At 41.1% G+C, this 22,579-nt stretch overlaps 2 protein-coding genes across 2 annotated transcripts in view; one reads left to right on the top strand and one right to left on the bottom strand.

Moving 5' to 3' along the window:
- The window catches only part of CDC73 (cell division cycle 73), a 106,162-nt gene that overhangs the window by 61,337 nt on the left and 22,246 nt on the right, over positions 1 to 22,579 (top strand). The gene's annotated exons all lie outside the window — the stretch shown is intronic.
- B3GALT2 (beta-1,3-galactosyltransferase 2) lies at positions 2,603 to 9,648 on the bottom strand. Its single transcript, XM_083506832.1, has 2 exons — positions 8,916 to 9,648; positions 2,603 to 4,345 (listed from the first exon to the last, which is right to left on the bottom strand). Exon 2 carries the CDS (start codon positions 4,222 to 4,224, stop codon positions 2,956 to 2,958), a length of 1,269 nt encoding a protein of 422 aa, XP_083362958.1. The 5' UTR covers positions 4,225 to 4,345; positions 8,916 to 9,648; the 3' UTR covers positions 2,603 to 2,955.

Raw genomic sequence — 22,579 nt, 5'->3', positions numbered from 1 at the left:
TTAATCAGAAGAGCTATGATACAATAAGTGCAACTTTTCCCATCCTTTCTGCCCTCTTTTGTCCTGTTGTGACAGCAATCTTCTAGGAGGGTTGCATCCAGACTTCCTCTGAGTGGAGTTTCACACCTCAGACACCTCCACTGGATTTCCCCTTCCTTTGGGAATCCCCTGTACTGCCTCAAAATCTCCAGAAAGTTAGGAAACACTTCAGAACACTGTTTGAGATGACATGAGGCTATAGAGAATAAATGAAAATCACTTCCTGTTCCTCAAGCAGAAGTCTCCACTTCATTGGAGCCCCTTCTGTGACTGGAAGGAACACCTTGTTTCTGTGGGCAGAACCATAAAGGTACCCCTGCCCGTACGGGCCAGTCGTGTCCGACTCTAGGGTTGTGCGCTCATCTCACTTAAGAGGCTGGGAGCCAGCTCTGTCCAAAGACACTTCCGGGTCACGTGGCCAGCGTGACGAAGCTGCTCTGGCGAGCCAGCACCAGCGCAGCACACGGAAACACTGTTTACCTTCCCGCTACAAAGCGGTACCTATTTATCTACTTGAACTTAGGGGTGCTTTCGAACTGCTAGGTGGGCAGGAGCTGGGACCGAAAGACGGGAGCTCACCCCGCCGCGGGGATTCGAACCGCCGACCATACGATCGGCAAGTCCTAGGCGCGCTGAGGTTTTACCCACAGCGCCACCTGCGTCCCTGGGCAGAACCATATTTAGAGCCTATTTTATAGTGGGGAAGAGGAAGATCTAGAAAACTGTAAATGCATGTACAGTGTAGTCCAATCCTAGCATTCTACAAACTAGCTGAGCCTTTCTACCTACAGTCTAGCAAGGACACATAACTCAGATTGGATAATAGCACAATATGCAGTTTGTGTACACACTACCATTTTATGTACGTACATTCCTGGGTCAGAACTAAGACTTAGAATTATATACAGTGGTGCCTCGCAAGACGAAAAGAATCCGTTCTGTGATTCTCTTCGTCTAGCGGTTTTTTCGTCTTGCGAAGCAAGCCCATTGAAGGATTAGCGCTATTAGCTGCTTTTAGCGGCTTATCTGCTGATCGGATCAGCTGATAAGCGGCTTAGTGGCTTAGAAAAAGGAGGGGAAGGGGAAAAAACAGCAGGAACTCGCATGACATTGTCGTCTTGCGAAGCAAGCCCATAGGAAATTCGTTTTGCGAAGCACCTCCAAAACGGAAAACTCTTTCGTCTAGCGAGTTTTCCGTCTTGCGAGACATTCGTCTTGCGGGGCACCGCTGTATAAGGCTAGGTAACAGCTTGTATTCAAGCCTTATCCTAGACTGAAAGTTTATGGCTTTTATCTTAACTCCCACAATGAACGTTTTTGTGCCTTTGAGAGTTGTTCATATTAACCTAGGACTGTGGTAGATGATGTTGATTTTATTTTAAAATGGCTTGTATTTTGTCCTCAATCTGTAGCATGTGTAATTAATTACAGCGCAGTGTAAAGAATTTGGGGGATATTTGCAATGAGTCTGGGGGACGACAGCCAAATATGGCACCAAATACCATATTTGTAGAATTCATTGGAATGTCAAAGTTGGCTTGGGAATGGTAGTTTTTTAAAAAAAATAGGAATACTTGGTTAATCATGAAGTCTGTAAAAATCATAGTGTCTTCAAATGTAGCTGAGGCATTGAGTGTTGACTTCAGGCAAGCCTCAGGGTAATACTGTCGTGCTCAGAAGTCTCCCTGCCCTCCAGATACTGTGTAAGGGGTCATGTTGGATATCCCCCGAATTCATGTCTTGAACACGTGTTTCTCGTGTCTGGAAACAGAAGCACAGTAGTAGGAACACTAATGGCTGTTTCCATGCTATAGGTTCCAGTTGGATCATCAGCATAGACCCTTTTGGCTGATACTAACAATAGGAGTGTACATAACGCAGTCTCCTACACAATTTTAACTAGCAGGGCTAATCACTGGCGAGTGAGCCTTGTTTTCACTGAAAATGGCATAGAAGAATGGCATCATACAAGAGACATGTCAGGCCCCAACATTTTTAACCTTATGCCAATAGTTGTGTATTTTGCATATTAAATCTGTATATATAGTCCTTAAGCTCAAGACATTTTCCTCTTGTTGTCTGTACAAATTGGCCATCCTTGTTTTGTCAGTTTGTTAAAACATTAGACAAAAATTAGGTATGAAGTGCCAAGATGACACAAGATGTTGCCACATGACAAAGTACCACCAGTGTTTTCTTAGTAGTGACAGGTTTTGTCCCAAATGTAATTCTGTCCCAAAATATTTGAGCCAAGTTTTGACCTAGTTATGAAATTTTGCATCCCACTTTGCCAGCTTTCTTATAGCAAGACTATTAATTTATATGAAACGCAGAGACTCTTTAAAACTGGTGTTAGCATTACTCCCAGAAAATTACACATGAAAAATCTGTGTACTCTGTTAAATGACTCTTAGGCTAGTGGAAGGAATTTCATTTCATTGATACATGATTTCTTCAAATTGCCATGTATGTTTTTCATTACAATTCTGAATACCAAAATGAGAAGTCATTAACGGCAAAAATTGGGAGTAAATCCCTCTTAAAAAAGAAAAATAGTGTGTAATATTTGCGCAGTTAATTTTATTGGCACATAAAATAGCAATTGTACCACCAAACTGTGCATGCTTATTATTGCACATTAACACAAATATCTTGAGACCATCTTTCTCTAATCTCCCAGATTTTGAAAACTTCTTGATTAATACTTCCATCATAATATTATTTCCAAGAGTTAGATTTTTTTCCTTTTAAATTAAAAAAATAATTTTCAAACATCATTAAGTGCTTGGTGTTAAATATTGTCCTTCTCAAGCACATTTTTTTTCCACTATACATGCTTTCAGCCTTTTCCCTTTTCTCTCTTTTTTATTTTTTTTACAAATTGCACATGGAATATTTTTAGGAGGAGGGTGCCTTCTAATGAAGTTTACGATGCCGATACTTGCCCGCTTTTTCTTTTGCTGAGTTGGCACAGGCATTGTGCTTATTCTGTTGTAAATGATTCCAGTATTTGATCAGTTCACTAGGCTGGAACTGATGGGAGGTAATTAGGTGACTGTATTTACAGCTGGAATAAGAAACCCGCCAGTGATTGAAGACAAACTCGTTGGGTGGGGGCATGGGGTCAATTCGCAGCTTGGCAAGGCAGATGCCCACATATACATCCTCTAAGTGCAAACGTCTGATACTCAGTGAGACCTTAAATATTTTTTCTGCTAAATCTCCAGAAAACACATAGCCAGTCCCAGAGCAGAATACAGGGTACCGTTCACTCGGATATAGATCAGGCGGCATATACCACTTGCTATCCTTGTTCCGATTGGGTGCATACCCCCTCATTAGATAGCCCGTAAAGTATTTGTGCCGGAGAGGAAATTCTGGCTTCAGAAGCTTATGTATTAAATACTCTGTATTGACAAACATGTCACTGTCCGTTTTCATAACGTAGGGGACATTGGGGCAGTAGGTTGCCACCCAGTTCATCCCCATCAGTGTTTTGATGGTTAAGTTGTAGTAAGTATCTAAGTATTCTTGTTGGATAATATCGTGGTATTGCCTGCTTTCCTCCAGGATGGCTCTCTGAAGGTATCCATTCAGCTTAACACTTAAACCCAGCAAAAAAATCCGAACAATTTGGATCCCAGGCGCCAAGCTCTCATTTCCCCAGGTTTGTCTTATAGCTTGTCGAGCTTCCACCTGCCCTGGTTCTGCAGCTATGAGCAGTATTAGAAAGGGGCTTTTCTCCTGGCATTTCCCAGGCTCGTTGATAATATACTTAAAGTGATATGACGTCGGATGTCCAGTGCCTCGCATGTTGTAAATGCTCCCATTGGCACTCAGTGTGTTCTCTAAACCAGTAACTCCCTGAGGCGACAGCTCCGTATTGTTGGAATTAGCCATTGCCTGCGGCCTGAGGGTCTGAGGAACTGCATCCTTCCAAATGGTCCTCAATGAGCTGTGGTTTGTTTCGCCTCTCATCGATCTAAATCCCCGTGTAGTGTAAGCCACAGGGTTTTCTTTGAATCCACCTCGGCCAGGCAGCCAGTCATGGTGATTAAAAAACAGGAAAATAGCAAAAAGGAACACGAGGGAGAGTAAGCCAATGAAATGGGTGCGAAACAGAGACCGCTTGGTATTCCAGGTCATCTTGGCAAAGCAGCAATGCCTCCTTCTCCACTGAAGCATGTTGTAAGTATCCAGAAATGGGATGTGAGAATGATTGAAGGAAATGCTTTGTTTTCGGATCCACTGCTATTTTTTGGTGTTCATCTTCCGTTGTGGAAAGCTTGTTAGCGAATCACCAGCTCTGCAAAAGTGAAAGAAGGTTAGCAGACAAGCTTTCAAAGTTTGCCCTTCCCATTGTCAGAAAAACTGCTAAACAAGAGGCAAATCTGAATATTCATAATTGCCATAAGACTTTTAATGTTCTTGGGGCTTCACAAGTCATAGCATCCAAGTTGTCTTGATTACTTACTCCTGTTTAATAAGAGGGCAAGTTTTAGGAAGAGACTTGCCCCAAATCACATGATTGCACCTTCGAATCCATATCCCAACATCTCTTACCCAGTTTGCCATTCTGATGCTTGTCTACATATGAAAAAAAGTGTTGCAAGGGTAAGGAGCAAGCCCTCAGTGTGAAGTGATTTTCTATTCCTCTGGTTTCCAAACTTTATTTCTTTGTGAAATCACTCCAATGAATGCTATTAAACACATGTGTGTATATGCTATTGTTTATGTATATATAAAGTACTTAAAAGAATCGGGGGGTGTCCTATTATTAAAAAAACAAGTTCTTTTACTGGGCATTTTTTATTTTAAAAGCAAGCCCTGAGTTGGTCAGGAAGATGAGCGACTCAGATTGGACCAGCGTACATCAAACGCAAAACCACTGTGAGATTCCAAGGGAAGGGTCAAGTGTAAAGGTCTCAATACCAGATGGAAGGTTTATTGCTAGCAATTAAAACTGATTTGGTATGCGGTTGGTAGTATGGCTCGCAGTTGGAGGTCCTTTATGCAAAATGATTGTGGACTGGTCGTGGGACAGACAGTGCAAGGTTGATTGTAGCAGCGTTCCGTTAGTTACAGAACATTACTTGGCTTGTTTCCATTGGTCCCTGCTGTGTTCAGAAAGTCAGTGTGCCAATGCACCTGACAAAATTAATTTTCAGGGTCCAGTTACCTCACTGCTGCATCCTTCAGCATCAACCAACACCAAACATTCTGATTCACCTTTACTCCTCTTTTAGCCTTTCCCTCTAGCCTTTCCCATTTTCTTTACCTGATTGGTTGTGGTCAAGAAGTTGTGTTCTTAAAGGGATCATTTAGTTACTTATAGCTGTTCCAGTTCATTTAAGATATTGGGTATGTGTGTGCATATAAAACCAACTAACCTCTCTCTAACCCCACTGAAAGAAAGAAAAAGAAAAGAATAGAATAGTTACTTAGTATGAAATCAATAAACTCTGTTAAGATAATATCCCCCCCCCCCCAAGATCCTTTCATTCATGAGCTCAAAACTGTGAAGTCATGTTAGTTTAGAAGATGGTTGGCAGACTTTTTGCATGCTACAGATTATAACCCCAACTTTATAATACATTTCACCCTGCTATTCCCTATTGATATTCAAGAGCAGATTCAACATGGCAGTTTCATGATACTGCATATTAAAACCTGATCACACTATCCTACAAATGAGCCTCTCATTTCATGGTATGAATTAATTTGTGGGTTTTCCCCCAATTAGTTCTAATTTGTTTCAAAATCTTAGGGTTTTGAACAGTGATAGAAGTCTCATATGAAAAGAACATGTTTATGTAAATATGTAATTTATTTAATTTCTTTGCTATCTCTCAGCCAGTTTTTGGATTAATTTATTTTCAAAATTTAGTGTTGTGATTCATGTGTAAAGACATCTTTAGGGTAAATCTTTCAATTTGAAAAAAATGACATTGCAATAGATAATGACATTAAATTATAAAGGAGGGTGACTGGCACAAGCGTGTATTTAAATGTACAATTACATAAAAGTAAAACAGATATAGCATAATTTTAAATAAAAGAGGGAATTAGTGCCTCTAATTTCCAGTCAGCCAAATTAAGAAGCTCTCAGTACAGCATGGAATGCATTGCAAATATTTGAATGTCTTGATGGACGTACTAGTTGTCTTTCTGAACAAAACTCATCATATTAGCCACCACTAGGAGGAGCAATTGGGGGGTTTAGCCTTGAATTGTAGCAGTGCATCCGTCTAAAACTTGCATAGTTTCTGAGCTGCATGTTAAGGTCCTCCAAGCCATTTTCCTTGGAGCAAAAACTATGTTATGAATGACTATTAAAAAGGATTCTCTGGGCATATAAAGGACAAAATGTAGCTTTAAAACTGAGGCTCTGGGTAAGACTGGATAAAATACATTTGTAACAATGCAGTTATAATTATGAATAGCAGATCTCAGTACAACCATGCAAATACTACATTTTGATAGATTTTAAACAAATTGAATGAATCACCGTATGTGAATCCTTGCTGGATCAAAAAATGGATTAACCACTTCAGCCACAATTGTTGGCTGGTTCAGTTTTACTGAGCAATAGGGAAATGAAAATAAGAAGTGTGTTGGACACATGAGAGAGCTGTCCTTAGCAATTCTTAATAGAGCATATTGTGTCCTTAAGGATTCTGTTTGGTGAAGCTTTTCTATATTTAGGATGTGTTTCACTGCTTGAACAGCCACAGCTTTTATTAGGAATGCACTTTAAAAAAGAGAGTTAATATTCTGTTGTTGGCAGTCACCATTTTTCTAAGCATGTCAGCCTGTTATAGTCTGATGACTTCATTAAATGTTTAAACAATTCTGGTAGTGTAATTCTAAGTCAAATTACATAAAGCATTTAGAATTATCCAAGCAGAACTTTATTTCTGTTAGTAAAAAGGAATGTTCTAATATAATTTAGTTATTTTAACTTGATTATGTTATGCTATTATTTAATAACTTGCAATGGTGCACAGTCTCCCGTAATACGTTATACTTTCACCAGGATGTTGGAATGTTACACTAAATCATATAGGTCATATGTACGTATAGATTAAAATTTTGGGTTCTTAGCAAAATACAAAATGTCCATGGCTGGGGACCAAAGACTGTGTGTACCATATCACGCAATCACTGTTTTCAGAGCCCCTGGTGTCCCCTAATATCTACTTCTGAGGGTCAGGAGAAATGAGGTGGGGGATGAAAGCTGTGGAAGTGTAGTGTAAGCTCCCCCCTCGTGCACACGTGCACAAATGCACACACATGCACACACCTTCCACTCACAAATGGGCCTCTTGGGATTCTAGCCTATATTTAGAAGAGTAAAACTTGTATATTGGATTCCTCATTGAGTTTCAGTTCCTCATGCTCACAGTGAATTGCTAACATATTGGCTTGTATGTTCTAGATGGTCATATATTCTTTAGTTTTGGGGAGTCTACTCTTAGTTGGAAGGAACAAATAAGAAGGGGAGCTTTAGATCTGGTGGGCTGTGCAGAGCAAGTGAGTATAACTGTATTATCCAGGGCCTGATAACAGTCTTGACATATCTGCATTAATACTTTTACAGAAGGGGGGGGGGGAGAGAGAGAGAGAATGGTCAGTAGTAATTTTAAAATCCTAACCAGCTCTAGTGAAAACCCATGGCATGCACACTCCTAAGTTTTTGAGTGAGCTTTGTTTAGAATTGTATGATTGTTGTATAATTATATTTTCTATAATGTTTCAACAAAGCTATCAGCATTCTATTTTTCATATTGCTATAAAATTCACATCTGATTGTGTCACATTTTCTCTTCAAAGCAGTCTTTTTAAATCAGGCTTTCTCCATACTTATGCTAGCTTTATTGCATGTTAGTTTTGCCTGGGGTAAAGAAAGAACCATTATGTTTAACACTTAAAATATTTAGTATTGTTTGTTGGGTAGATTTTGGAAGGGAAGCACTCAGGCACTAAAGGACCATTAGGCAGTTGTAGATGCAGGTCTTAATTTTTTACTGCAGATAAGTAACTTGAGATTCCTGTCAGTCCTTTCTCAGTAAGCATTCCAAACAAAACTACCAATCTTGGAAATGATGGGATTTTGGTTGTGCTTGCTGCTTTGTAACTGTTAAACAACACAAATGTCACATGCTGCAAAGAACTTGGGCATATACCCCATTTTGAAGGAAACAGGCTACTATATTGTGGTTTCCTTGTGAGATTCTGTTGGATGTCTGCATTACTTATGGCATCCAAATGATTGTGATGCTTTTGCCAGAAGCTCAAATCACTGCCTTTCTTTGGGGGGGGGGTGTGACTGATAATATTAATCAAATAGCACTCTTCTTGCATGTTAGGGGCTGAGGGAGTAGGTAGTATTGAGCTGGTAGTTGGACAGCCTCGTCTGTTTTGATGGTTCTCAGTGTATGTCACATCATAGCTATTTCACTGGTGATCTTAGATTACAGTAGGTAAGGATTAAATCTGACCTATTTTGATTATCTGATCATTTTGTAAAACCAGGGGATGTAAAGTTAAATTTCTCAAACCTAGACAATCGCTACAGAGAACTACATTATCCCTCTTAATCCCTCTCCTTCTCCCCCTCCTTTCCCAACCCTCCCCAGCCTTCACATTTGAGTATAAGTGACAGATTTATTAACAGATAAGTGTAAAGACAATGACACCCTTCTAAGCTGAATGCAAGAATAGCTCTCCCTAGATTTTTTTGATTTTTTTTCTAAACCCAACATCCATGGAAGCATCAGCCTCGGCTTCTGTAAATTTGGGGCGGTGGGAGTCGGCACTTGGTATGCCACTAACAGCACATGCATTTGAATGAAATATACAATGATCTGACATACCTTCCTTTGTCAAGCCATTTGTGGTGAGAGGATTATGCCCACTGCAAGTAGTTTTGGCACGCCATCCCTTCAGCCAAAAAGATGCTATCGGCCATGCGCACATCTCTCCTCCAGCAGCCTGCTGCCTGCGACTGCTTTTCACGGTATCCAGTGTGTCCATCTGTATGCTTCCTGCTCCGCTACCTTCCCTGCTCACCAGCGTGTTCGCCTTGATTTTTCTCCGGTCATCTTTCAAGAGACAGAAGCAGCATTTCTTGCCTCCATTCCGACTGGTATTGTCTGCTTCTGACAATGGAAGCATTGACGCTTTTACAGTTGGTGTTTCCCTTGCTGGACAATGCAGTGCTCTGTTTTCTCTTCAGTATCCATATTTCTAGTGGCGATGCCAGGCAGAACAGCATGAGCTAGAAGCTGGAACTGTTGGCTTGCATTTGATAACGGGATTTACCCCTCTTCCTTCATTGTTGCTAGGCAGTAACCGAAAGGGATGACTTGAAGCGAGGGGTGGGGGGAAAGCTTTTAGCTTAAGGTTTTGTTCAGCAAAATCCAATCCATAGTTCTTCAGCTGCTGCACAGGCAAGCAGCAGTTTAAATGTGGGCTTTGACAGATGCTGTCTTCTGACAGAGCAGAATTTCACGTCATTGCTTGGCTGGGTCCCACGTGATGGTTTGCATTCATTTGGACTAAATCCGAAGGCAGGCAGAGAGCTTAGTGCTTTTTGCTTCTGTTTGATAAAGGATACACATCTAGTGCCAGTGCAGCACTGGATGAATAAAATGAAAGAAGGTGGTCATAATGGTGATGCACATTCATTGATGTGTGTATTCGCCCCCCCCCCAATACCCTCCTTTATCTTTTGTACTATATCTTAGCACTCTCTAAACGTTTCTTAATGTTGGGTGTTAGCTTATCTTAATCCAAGCACATCGCTGCATTGCCTAAGAACTACAAGCTGTTTAATATAGTGTAGCATTCCTCAGCTGCTGTTGTTTTTTAGTGAATAGTATTCCACAACTTAAAATAGTAATAAAAGCCTCTACTTTCTCTGACCCCTTCAGGGGAACTTTGTGATGATGGATTAGTTAGCAGCCTTTTTAATCTGTTTGTTACTCCATCACATTGTAATTTTATCAGGCATAGAACCATTGATTCAGCACTGCAAAATCAGGGAAGGTGAACCATCAGATTTTCCATGCTTGTCTCTCCTAATACACACCACTCTACTTGGGTGCTCTTTGTGCAAGCTGCCTTGTCCAGATCTCTGTTCGGCAACCTCTTTTCTTTTATGCCAAATTCCATATCAAACGTATGTACAGTGCATCATATGTGGGGTTAAGAAGCTGAAGACAGAATATGTAGTTGCTAGAGAACTGTATGCCTCAGATGTGCTTCAGACTTTGCTTAAATTGCTTTACAAAATTGGTTTACCTAAGAAATAGTAGCAAAACTTGGAATTTTTTGTTAGCTGGCTTTTACTTTTTAAAAAGAAGTTACTTGCTGCGAAGGACCACTAAAATGGGAAAGTACTATAGGAGTAAAATATATCTGTAAAAGCTGATTCCCCCAAGATCAAAGAAAGTTGACAAGAAGCTATGAAAGTCATCTCTGGGGAATGAATTCTAATCATCTGGTATTGACGAAGAAACTTTAGGAGCATATTCTCTCTCTCTCTCTCTCTCTCTCTCTCACACACACACACACACACACACACACACTCACACACACTAAAGCAAGTCTTTCTCTTGGATGGATGGATGGATGGATGGATGGATGGATGGATTGATTGATTGATTTATATCTATTTATTTATTTATTGAATTTCTATACAGCCCTTCATCCGAGGATCATAAGGGGGATTCACAATATAAAAACTCAAAAAAATGCACAACATATTAACAACCAAAAACACCCCCCCCCCCCATTTAAAAGGCCATAGATGGTTTAATTACCCAAAGACCTGGCTTGGAAACCATGCCTTGTGAGGAACTGTTGAAGGAACTAGGTATGTTTAACATGGAAAAGGGGAGACTGAGAGGAGATTTGATAGCCATCTTCAAATATCTCAAGGGCTGTCGCAAAGAGGGAAAGATCTTGTTTTCTCCTGCTCTGGAGGGTAGGACTCAAACCAATGGCTTCAAGTTAAAAGAAAGGCGATTCTGACTAAACATCAGGAAAAGCGTTCTGACAGTAAGAGCTGTTCAACAGTGGAATGGTCTCCCTCGGGATGTTGTTAAATCTCCTTCCTTGGAAGTTTGTAAGCAGAGGTTGGATGGCTGTCTGTCATGGATGCTTTAGTTGAGATTCCTGCAATACAGGGGGTTGGGCTAGATGCTCCTTGGGGTCCCTTCCAATTCTACAGTTCTGATATTTATGTCTATAGTGTTATTATCTTCCATCCCCCCCCCCCCCGAACCACAGGGGCCAGATATCTGTGGCTGCTGTTTCCTTTTTGTTTTTATAATGAAAGCTTTCTGAATTCCCATCTAGCTCATCATGGTTAATTGGAACTAGAAGTGACGATGTGAATTCCTGAATATAGGAATTGGGGGTCTGCTGCCCACCCCTTTCCTGTGTTCTAGGTGGGACAGGTGCCGTGAATGAATATAAATGAAGGTGCTTACTTTGCCACTGCCTTTCCACTTCTCTTTGTAAAACTGGCATTCATGTACCTTTTCTTCAACAGAAAACCTCCTCGATGTTTTTATAAATAAATAAAAAGGGGGAAATTAACTCTGCCTTTATCTTTCCAGTCAACCCAAGGAAGCTATTGTCTTGTTCATTAAAGTTTTCATTGTGTTGGGGTCATTGAGACTCTAATGCTTTGGATGTATAGTGTTTCATTTCCCCTTCATTCAGTGTACTTGGGCTCTGATTGACCCCAATAAACTTTAAATGTAGAAGAATACTGACTGAAGTAACAGAGTTGAAGCGGAGAGTTTTTCATGGTTTCCATACCCTTTGATTTCAGTTGTGACCCCAATGTATGAGAGGGTTTAATTTGCAATAAATCTGTTCCTTTGAAGGGAGCTGCTTTTTTAAAGAATGGTTTTGTTATCCCACACAATATGTATGTGCATGTTTCAGGAATAGAATATTCTTTTGCCTCAAATAATTGAGCTCACTAAGGTGAGTGTTGGTAGCAGAACAGTGATATAACCTTCAGGCAATATCTAAATAAGAATCAACGTTTAACAAAGCTGTGTATTTTGATTATAATCTGCTGGTACGCTTTTTGTTAATACTGAGAAATGCACAGCTCTCTCAAGCACACCAGCAGATTATCAGAAAAGCAAGAGAGAGAGATAGAATAGTTTAAAAAGAAAATGGGCTGTTAGTATTGTTTTCTTTAGCTTGCATAAATTTAGACAGTCCACTGAAAATGTAACGTTGTCCTAAATTTCAGGAATGACATTTGTAATGCTTATTTTTACTAAATGGACCATTTGCAGTTGAGCTGTTCCTAGAGATTATATCCTGGGGATAGTTTAGGACATGGTCAGATGATCGCTTGTTGTTAATAACTATTGCGGAGTGCAACTGTTCTATTTTAGGAATATTCAAATGCCCTTAAGTGATAGTCAAAGTATACACTGCCTCAAATCTCACAGTAGTTCTGGGGCTTCTTGAAGTCATAATTTGTGTTAAAGTGACCACAGTCTACTTTCGCATATAGCATTTTTATTGCGAGTTGCAGCTGTGTGTTAGAAATTATTGGTGGTATCAAATTTTGCACAAGTGGAAGGCAAGCTTACAAAGAGGGTCTTTTGCTTTCCCTCATCCCCCTTGCAACCCTGCGTACCCTCCAAAAAAAGCCTCTGCATAGTGTGAACATTGTGGGTTGTATAGTGTGGTGCTGCAATGGCAGAAGAAACCAGACAGAAGACGTTTGTGCTCTGCTGGCATAAGATTCCCTTCCAATCAAGCCATGTATAAATGTTATGATATAATTTAATATATTTTTTCCACAAATTGCATCCTAATTATATTTGAACCAAACAAATCACAAAACAGTAAGCCAAATTTTTGCTTCTCAGCAAGCAGGGCCGGCCCTATGTTAGGCAGAGTGAGGCAGCCGCCTTAGGCGGCAGATACTCTATCTGTTGCTCCGGAGGCTCCAGTTCTGTCTCCTCTGTTGCCCATGACCTCTCCTGGGCTCCTTGATCTCTAGGCTGCTGCCTCAGGTGTGGTGGAGAATCCAGCCACAAAGGATGAAGTGAGATTCGACCACTAGTCCAGTCAGCTTCTGTAAATGAGTTTGGGAAGGGGTGCCACCTTGTCTTTCACCTGAGGCATCAAAAGTCTTAGGCCGGGCCTGTTTGAAAGTGTTCTTCATGTAATTTTTACAATTGCATCTCTTTTGTTCTCATTGTCAAGGCAGAGATGTAGCCTCCTAAACTTTTAATATAGTGCAATGTTTGTTGTTGTTGTTTCCTTTTGAAAGCAGAAAGTATTTTTCAGTGATCCATTGGGGCAGCAGCAGGTAGGTCAAACTGATGATATCCTTCTAGCGGAGAGACTTTAATCCAATAAGATTCTCGTTTTTCATGTGTTGGCTAGAGCTCTTCTTGAGGGAATCCAGTAATGATGACAATGGAACAACAAAAATAGTTGTTTTTCCTCATCCAACTTTAGCCCAGTTAGGGTGCGCAGGCTAGCAGAGTAAGCTTGTGCAACACATTTCTGTTAGGGAAACAGTTGTGTGACTAGAGAGCTGCAGTGAGCACCCTAGCCTCTCAAAGAAAGAACGTTATAGTGTGGGACTTGAATGCAAGAGCATGGCTTTAGATTTTAAGGGACAATTGTGACAAACCAAGGGAGATTATAATTTGGATAGGAAGTATGAGGGACCACTTGCTTGTGCCTCATCCTGCTTAAAGTACCTTGTGTTTTACAATCTTTATTTATATAGCACCATTAAATGATTTTGTTGAAGTATAAAAAAAATGGTTTCATTAGTACAGTGGTACCTCGGGTTACAGATGCTTCAGGTTACAGACACTTCAGGTTGCAGACTCTGTTAACCCAGAAATAGTACCTTAGGTTAAGAACTTTGCTTCAGGATAAGTACAGAAATTGTGCTCCAGCGGCGTGGTGGCAGCTGGAGGCCTCATTAGCTAAAGTGATGTCTCAGGTTAAGAACAGTTTCAGGTTAAGAACGGACCTCTGGAACAAATGTTCTTAACCAGAGGTACCACTATATAGAACTTGTGAGCTTTTTGTTGAGGTGAGCATATCTGTCTGGCAGATCCCTAGTTATTTGAAACCATAAAGAATTTTGTTTCTAAACTACTTCCTCAGCAGCTATTCCAGCTGGTCACCAGAAAGGCAATTATATAACTATAAGAATTGGACCTGAATTCGCTTATTTTCCTTGTCCCTCTCCTTTCCTTTTTCCTTTTGTATTGTGTCTTTCTTCTAAATTTTAAGCCTGCAGGTGGAATTGTTTGTTAATAATCTCTGTAGTACTTCCTAAGGGATGATAATAAATTGGGGACCTATTGCTACAAAGTTGCGAGAAGCATATTCTGAAATATTCACCCTTATTATTTTATGCACACTACTGTGAATATTCTATCTATTTTCAATATTTTTAAGTTCCCCATGACATCCAAACCAGGAAACTGTGGCTTATTTAAACTGGTTAGTGATGGTAGATCAGAATCTGAAACCTGAAAATGTGGTTTGTTCTAACAGCCTATTGAGTTTGCATGTCATGGGGAACTGTGGTTGGTTTAAAATTGAAGCTGGAGCATCTTATCTCCTCTTCGTTAAGTGTAGAACAGGAGGGGGAGCATGTCTGAACAGAGTCTTTGTTTCTGCTATTCATAGAATGATAAAATCTGATTCCTATTTCTCAATAAGCAAAGTGATAGTATCTTGGCCACACAGGCATTTCAAAACTGATTCTTGTATTTGTATTTTAACATTGCCCTTGGTTACTCTGTAACCAAGTCAAAGAATCATTTTCCAAGGCGGAATAGATTTGTATTTTTAAAATTCTGGTCCAGTACCTGTGTTTAAATAGCAAAATACATGCCCGACACAGTTGAGTGCAAATGGCATGTGTACAAAGTTAAGTTGCCAGGTTTGTCCACAGAAAACATGAAACAAGCAGTTGAGGAAGGATTGAAATTTTGCCTCTGTATTTATTGCATTGAAGCCCAGTCATATAAAAGCATACAAACCATTCACAAGCACTGGTGACCTCTGTCTTTTACAAGGTGGTGTTTTTTGTACAAGCTTAAAAACTCTTTTAACGGTAGTCAGCCTTTACTACTGTTTACTTCTCTCTTTTTTAGTTCTATTGCGGTGCCAATTTGTCTGAGCTGTAGGTGTGCCATGTGTACATGGTAGTTAATGACTGCAAGTGAGTGGCATTTGTTTTCTTATCGTAAGGTTTGCCTGAACTGAATGTAAAAACAAATTACCCCTATCCACAATGACAATCTAGGGATGGCCACAAGTGTCACTGTTGCCTTCCTTATTTTCCTTCCCAGCAAGTTGTATCACTTAAACGCATTGTTCACTTTCTCATTTGTTGATAAACAGTAAACAAAGGCACAGTGGTATTTACTATGAGGATTCACGCTGTGGCGTTGAGCAATAATGGATGAAAGATCAACCGAGCAGTTTGCTTTGAGATTGTCAATTTTTTATTATTATTCTTAGCTGAGCATTTTCTCCTGTTATCAGTACAGTAAATAATTTTCTTATCTATTCTCAGTATTGTAAGTAAATAAACCGAGTTTCTGTAAATGGGAGGTCAAAGTGAAGAATGCATCAAATAGTTATCTTTCATGATGTTTTTAAGAGTTACTCCATGTAGGTTTGGTTTTTGTGCTGTTACATTATCCTAGCACTGAGCAACTGAGACAGTTCAGCATCAGTAAGTAATGCCTCCCCAACTCTTCTAGAGAAAGCGAAGGATCCTGTTGGTTTAGGTAGGGGTCAGCAACCTTTTTCAGCCGTGGGCCGGTCCACCATCCCGCAGACCATGTGGGGGCCGGACTATATTTTGGAAAAAAAAATGAACAAATTCCTGTGTCCCACAAATACCCCTGAGATGCATTTTAAATAAAAGGACGCATTCTACTCATGTAAAAACATGCTGATTCCCACACTATCCGCGGGCCAGATTGAGAAGGCGATTGGGCCGCATCCGGCCCCGGGCCTTAGGTTGCCCACCCCTGGTTTAGGTTCTCTCCACAACAGTTCTCTTTTAGGCCATTGAGTGCTAATTTACATATATGTAGGCTAGTTCCCTTTATGGACTTACTTCAAGGTTCAGCATTACTTGCAAAGCTATTCTGGCTACCTTTTTTTGCCTTGCACCACCAAAATGTGGTGATGATGATTAAACCTTCACTTTTGGGGGCACCCCAGAGAGTTTTTGAAACGGTGTAACTCCTCACCCAACACACAACACTTCATGCATCATGTACTTTTTTCTACAATAAAAGGCACAAATGTTCGGGGGTGGTTCGTACCTCCACCCACCCCAGACCCCTCCAGATTTTGGTGGCATTATCCTCTCCTTGTGGCAGGTTCCTCCTGAGTCATCAGATGATTTCATGAATTTTGAACTCTAGTCCCATTTTTTTTATTCTTGTGAAGGTCAAGAAATTGCCCCACGGGTGTATGGAAGGGGCGCTTCCCCTCACACAGCGCAACCTTGTGATTTGTACAATCCTTCCCCACCAAACTAACTCCAGCAGTCCTTGGTGGTGCTTCATGCTTGTCACAAATACTTCTCTCACATTCTGTAAGGAACTGTGACTTTTATGAAGCTTTCATTCAGCACAGCAGGAGAAAGGAGGCTAACCTGCAGCAGCACTGAACATTTCAAAGAGAGAGAAAATTAAACTCTTATTCAGCAGTGTAGTGGTTTCTATGCCACACTTGCATGCATTGCTTAATAATATAAGAGGATAGAAAAAATGTTTTTAAAGGGGAGAAAAAAGCACTGACCAGAAACATCAAAGTGGGCTTTGATCTGTGGAGATATTAATTATAGTGACAGCATCATGTATGTGCCAAACTGCATAAAAACCTATAAAGGCAGGATAGTGGTTTCCTTGTATATATTTACACTGGGGTTTTTTACTGGTCATTATGGTTCCTTTTGCGATTGTTCTTCTCTCTATTGTCTAATATTCTCTCTAGATGATTAATACTTAAATCTCCTCAGACCGATTTCTACCTTCCTTTGGTCCTGACTGGTTGCTTTTTCCTGCTACTTCTAATATTTGCATTGGGTTTGTTTAAAATGTACTTGAATGTCATTCAAATGGCAGTTTTCTGTGTGCCCATTATAAAACTAGAAAGTGCCAATGACTGAATAAACTTTTGGTCTTCCCTTTGAGTCTTCTGTATTTGCAGCCAGTGAATGAATCGATCCTTTGTTTCTCTCTGGGTGCCATTAGCCCCAGTTATATTATTTCAACAGTGGTGTGAGGGTTGCATTATTTTGCGCTTCCAAATTGGTGTGCATCCCTGTTGCATGATCAACTGTAAAACAACAACAGTAACAAAACAAAAAAATGCAACATCACAGAAGAGCAACCAGAGCCTAGGTCCGAAATGAAATTCCTCATATGTCCAATTCAGATTAAGCATTTTTTTTTTCATCTTTAAAAACCATTAGTAGGAGAACAGGAATTCTCTCTAAGCTTGATTACTCCCTTTCTAACCTCCTTAACATGCACTGATAAAATGGTGTGATAGTGTGTGGGGAGATAGTGATTGAGGGCTGGTTAATATGGCAGTTTTAGTACTCTGGTGATGGACAGGAAGAAAAGAGAAGGAATTGGAGAGGGGCAGGTGGAACTGGCTGGAAGTAAATGGTTTTAAGATATTTTCTTTTAAAGTTATGCCCAAATGAGCCAAGACAGTCATTATACAAGGCCACCTAAGAGTATCCTTCCCTGAGCACATATTGCTGACAGGATGTGCAAAACAGAATGGACAAGGCCAGCTAAAGAGAAGAATTCCTTCTGGTGATGAACAAGCTTTATTCTCTGCCAGAAGAGGTCACAAAAAATCTTACGTTGCTGTGGGTGGGGCCTCCCATGGTGCCATTGACATCCACTGTAGCTTTCCTGTGACAAGAGTAGAGGTTTTGAAGCCTCTGCTACAATCTCTTGTGTCTCAGTCACAAGTCTGGTATGTCAGTGGCCCAAAGAATTGGCGGAGATGGAAAACACACTGAAAACTGTGATGACAATGGAAGATTGTTCTCTCAGCAGCCCTAATTTATCCTTTGATGTGGTTCCCCTGGAGTCACTGGTTATGGCTGGCAACATGGTGGCATGAATAAATTTGTGGGTGAAAATCTAGGATGTTGACTCCCAGATGACAAACTAGCTACCTCTGCCTAATCAGACAGTGCTGTTTAGTGCATCCCTTGAGCGAGTTCTCATCAAAGAACAGGAGAGAGGAGAAATGTAAATCCCAGCAGCCAGTTCAGATTTTTGCACCTACAGCCAGGGACTGGAGGAGTCGGATGCAAGTGGAACCATTCCAGAGGATCCATATGAAGCCCCCACTCTGCATTGTTCAGTGCATCTCCCTCCTCCATCTTCTCCAATGGTGTGAAGCATTTCTCTTCTTTGTGCAAATTGGCACCAGACCATGTTCAATGTTTGGATTCAAGTGATGGTGCCCCATGGACTGGGGTTTGTCAGCTCATTTCATTGCCTCACCAAAACTAAAGAAGCCTGTGAAGCATCAGGCAGTTTTAGGAGTCCTTCGACATATATGGAGATCCAAGAGAGAACCTGTCCCACAGAGGTACTGAGAGGTGCATTGCATTATTTTCTGAGTGCCCCACAGTAATGGGAGCATGAAGGCCATTCTAGCTTTGAAATGGCTCAACACATTCCTTCTTGAGCAGCACTTCAAAATGGAGACTCTCATATTCATTGTAGAAGCAATATCAGACCAGGACTTCTTGGATCCTAATGGATCTGTCGAAAGCTTCCTTTCACATTCCTATCAGGTCCAGCTTGCTTACCACACACTCCTGCTTCCAGTATAAAGTCATCCTGTTTAGGTTGACTTCAGAGTCTCCATAGAGGTCAACCTAGCAGTCCCAATCACAGCAACATTTGTTGGGATGGGCTGGCCACTTGTCTGTTATGGGAGCCTCGGTGCATACCTTTGCTGAACATTATCTTACTATATAATAGAAGCACCATCACACTTTTCATTGGCTGTTTTCCAAGGTTCTAAAGGCATAAATGGGCTTAGGCTGTTGTGATAGAACAGTGTGATTGGGCATGATTTCTTTCACATGTTCTTACATATTTGTATTCTTCCAGATAGAGGCAGTCAATAATATTCAAAGCAGGTAGTTGAAAGAACTAAATGATTTTAACCTAAACATAAGTTCCCACTCTTAAAAATCCAGTCTCCCAATTTCCCTACTTCCCATCTAGCAACTCTTCACAATTAAGGGCTGCAGTCCTAATTTAATTTTCTCAGGAGTAAGCTCCATTGAACCCCATAGAAAGTCAATTCTGAGTGCCCATGTTTAGGATTGCACTTTAAAATGCCACATGAGAGGTGGCCCACCTGCCCACCTGCCACCCTCCCCATGTATGTATGTATGTATGTATGTATGTATGTAAATAATATAAGCTCAGCAGGGGTTCAGGGCAGGCAGCAACCATAAAGAGAGGACCCAGGATGTGCAGTCATATTTTTCCTGCCTTCTCCACAGGGTTGGGGGGTAGTGTACTGGGGATGGGGGAGTGCAGTCAAAGTGTGAGTATTTTGACCACCACTGAGGCCACCATTCTCCCCACCCCCTCTGTCCAAACCAATGATTTTTGTTTTAAAGCATGAAAATACTTACCCTGTCAGCTGTGGTTCAGACTACATACCACATTCTCCAATTGTATATATATCTCTCTCTCTTTCTCAGATGGTGATAGTTCTCAAAATAAAGTAATATGCAAAAACACTGCAGATAGCTCGGACTGCAACCAGTTGGATGCCTGTCTTGTTCTGGGGCCTTTCAGCCCAGGGGGGGGGACCACTGCTCATGCTCACAGCCTTGTGCATTATGATTGGCCACAAGTCATCCATACCCTCCTCCTCTATAAACATTTTACGGGCTTGGTGAGGCAAAACGGCTAGTTCTGAGAAGCAAGACACCCTAGTAAACATGTGCTGATATATCACATGTTGTGCTTACCTGCTTGCTTTTATTCCCTGAGAACAGAGGATACAACCTTGACCCTTGTACTAATTTGCTATTGGATATGTGTTTAAAAGAGTGGATTGACTGATTTGAGAAGACTGATAGAAACTAGTTGGAGAGCAATGCTTCTGTGTACCTGAAATTAGAAGCATGGAAACAATGTGAAAGACAGAGGGGGCACAGAATTCTTTGAGGGCCCCAAGTGAGATATCTCCACTGCAGGGACCTAAAAGTGTCCTACACTGAGTGAGATTTAAAGTGTCCCTTCCTTTAAATCTCTCTCAGACATTTACTACAGACGCACACTGAACATCCCTCCCATTCATATCTTTCCTTTCTTTCTTTCTTTCTTTCTTTCTTTCTTTCTTTCTTTCTTTTTCTTTCTTTCTTTCTTTCTTTCTTTCTTTCTTTCTTTCTTTCTTTCTTTCTTTCTTTCTTTACCTCCACTGCACCTCTGCAAATACCCCAGCCACTTACATGTCCTTTAACCCCATAAACGTCCACCTCAGCCTCCTCCAACTCCCTGTCCTCTCTATAGCTTTCTCCTCCCGCCATCACTGGAGGCTGAATCCTCTCTCATGCACACCTCCCTTCCTCTTATTCCTCCAAATATCTCATTCTCTCCCAGCCTGTTCTACTTGCCCCTCCCCAATCCCTTTGCTTTCTCTCTGGCCTATTATCAGAGAACTAAAACTGTCGTATTAACCTGTCCTTCTGTGCTTTCCTCCCTATCTGTCCCCCAGTCACACTGTTTTCGCAGAGCAACCTCACACCTCACCTGCCTTTAGAACCTTGGAAAAAACAGCCAAGGAAAACAGAGTGATGGCACTCCTCTGGCAAGCTCCAAAATCAGAAATCCCTACATGCCTTTACTGCTTTGTCCCACAAGTCTTTGAATGAAACAAAAACAAAAAATCATGCTCTTGTAGGATGTTTACTGCCCTTCTGGGATTTGAATCTTGTCTGGCTTTTCAAAGCCCACAAGCCTCTCCTTGCACATGCATTCAAACAAGAAATAAACAGACCCTTAGGCAAAGTAATAAGTATTGCATGAAACACTACCGTACTTATCAGCATGCACAAAGAATAAAGGTTCCGTTCTGTCTAAAACCTTAGCAGCAGAGACTGGGAGGGTTGACAAAGACACAGACCTGTCCAGTTTTTACCTCAGAAGAATGCTAATGCAATTTCTTAATGTCCATCATGCTTTGTCATGGTGTTGTTATCTGTCAAGTTTATTTATTTGATAAAATTTGTGTGCCTCTTGATTGGAAAAGAAAGAGAAAGCAGCTGAATTGGCCAAACCGTTGCTGCTCAGCTAGGTACCCATCATCAGCATCTTACATAGTGAGCTCTGTTGCCATGGAGACAAATGGTGGGACCTTTTCGTACCCCTGCTTGGTTAGATGCCATATCATCCTAGGATGGAGAGCAATAGGCCAAGGGTGTGTGTGTGTGTGTGTGTGTGAGAGAGAGAGAGAGAGAGAGAGAGAGAGAGAGAGAGATGGTACTGGAAACTAGACTCAGAAGCTAAAGTCATGGTTTGGGGATTTTGGAAACTTAATGGGGAGACAAGATCTGTTGGAGTGTTAACACTGTGAACCCTTCCATCAGACTGTTTATATGTATAAATAAAACTGAATGCTAAAGACAGCATGGTCTCCATTGACCTACATTCCCAGGAAACGGAACCCTGGGGTAAGCACTGGAACGCCTGGGGTTTCTTGTCGCTTGGGTGCGCGCAACAAAGGACAGAAGTAATTCTCCTCTCCTTGCCTTGAAGTTCTGCATTTAATCCCCATCCCTCTGCCTTCATGACAGTGGCTCTCTTCCTTGCTGCTGGCATAAGCTTCTGTCTAGCTTAGAAGCGCTCAGTTGTCACCTCATTCAGCTCATGTGGTCCTGGCCGAGAGAACAGCCTCAGGCTCCGTTCTCTCTGTCCTTCCTTTCACCCTCCATTCCCATAGCTCTGCTGGTGCCAGGAAAGGACGAGGAAGATCGAGCTAGACTGCTGTGAGCATTGCCAAGAACTGACACTGAATGTCTAATGGCAGCAGGAAACGGCGTGGATGCAGTTTTTGTGGCTTGTTCTGCATCTGAACCTGTACACACGAAACGAGACAGTGTTGTCCAAATGCCTTTATTGGTGTTTCATGAATGTAGGCTTTAAAAACAAAACACTTCCACTAAGTTGAGTTGATTGCATGCATCTAAGACAAAGAAAAGGGAGGGTTCGAATGTGTTTGTCCATCCAAGACCTAAATATGCAAAGGATCTGGGAACAGCTTAGCGATATCTGTGACTGTAGTGGGTGATCAGTCATGGGCTTTAGAAACCTTCTTGGCTGCATCTGCTTGATGGCATGTGGAATAATGCACTTGGCAAACCAAGCAGAATCTTAATCTGTTTCCTTCATCATTTGATTTAAAGCAAATTGCTAGTCTTTGTGGCTGCAGAGAA

The sequence above is a fragment of the Podarcis liolepis genome (assembly GCF_965112155.1).
Source record: "Podarcis liolepis genome assembly, chromosome: 6".
Lineage (NCBI taxonomy): Eukaryota > Metazoa > Chordata > Lepidosauria > Squamata > Lacertidae > Podarcis > Podarcis liolepis.
This window is presented reverse-complemented; position numbering and strand designations above follow the sequence as displayed.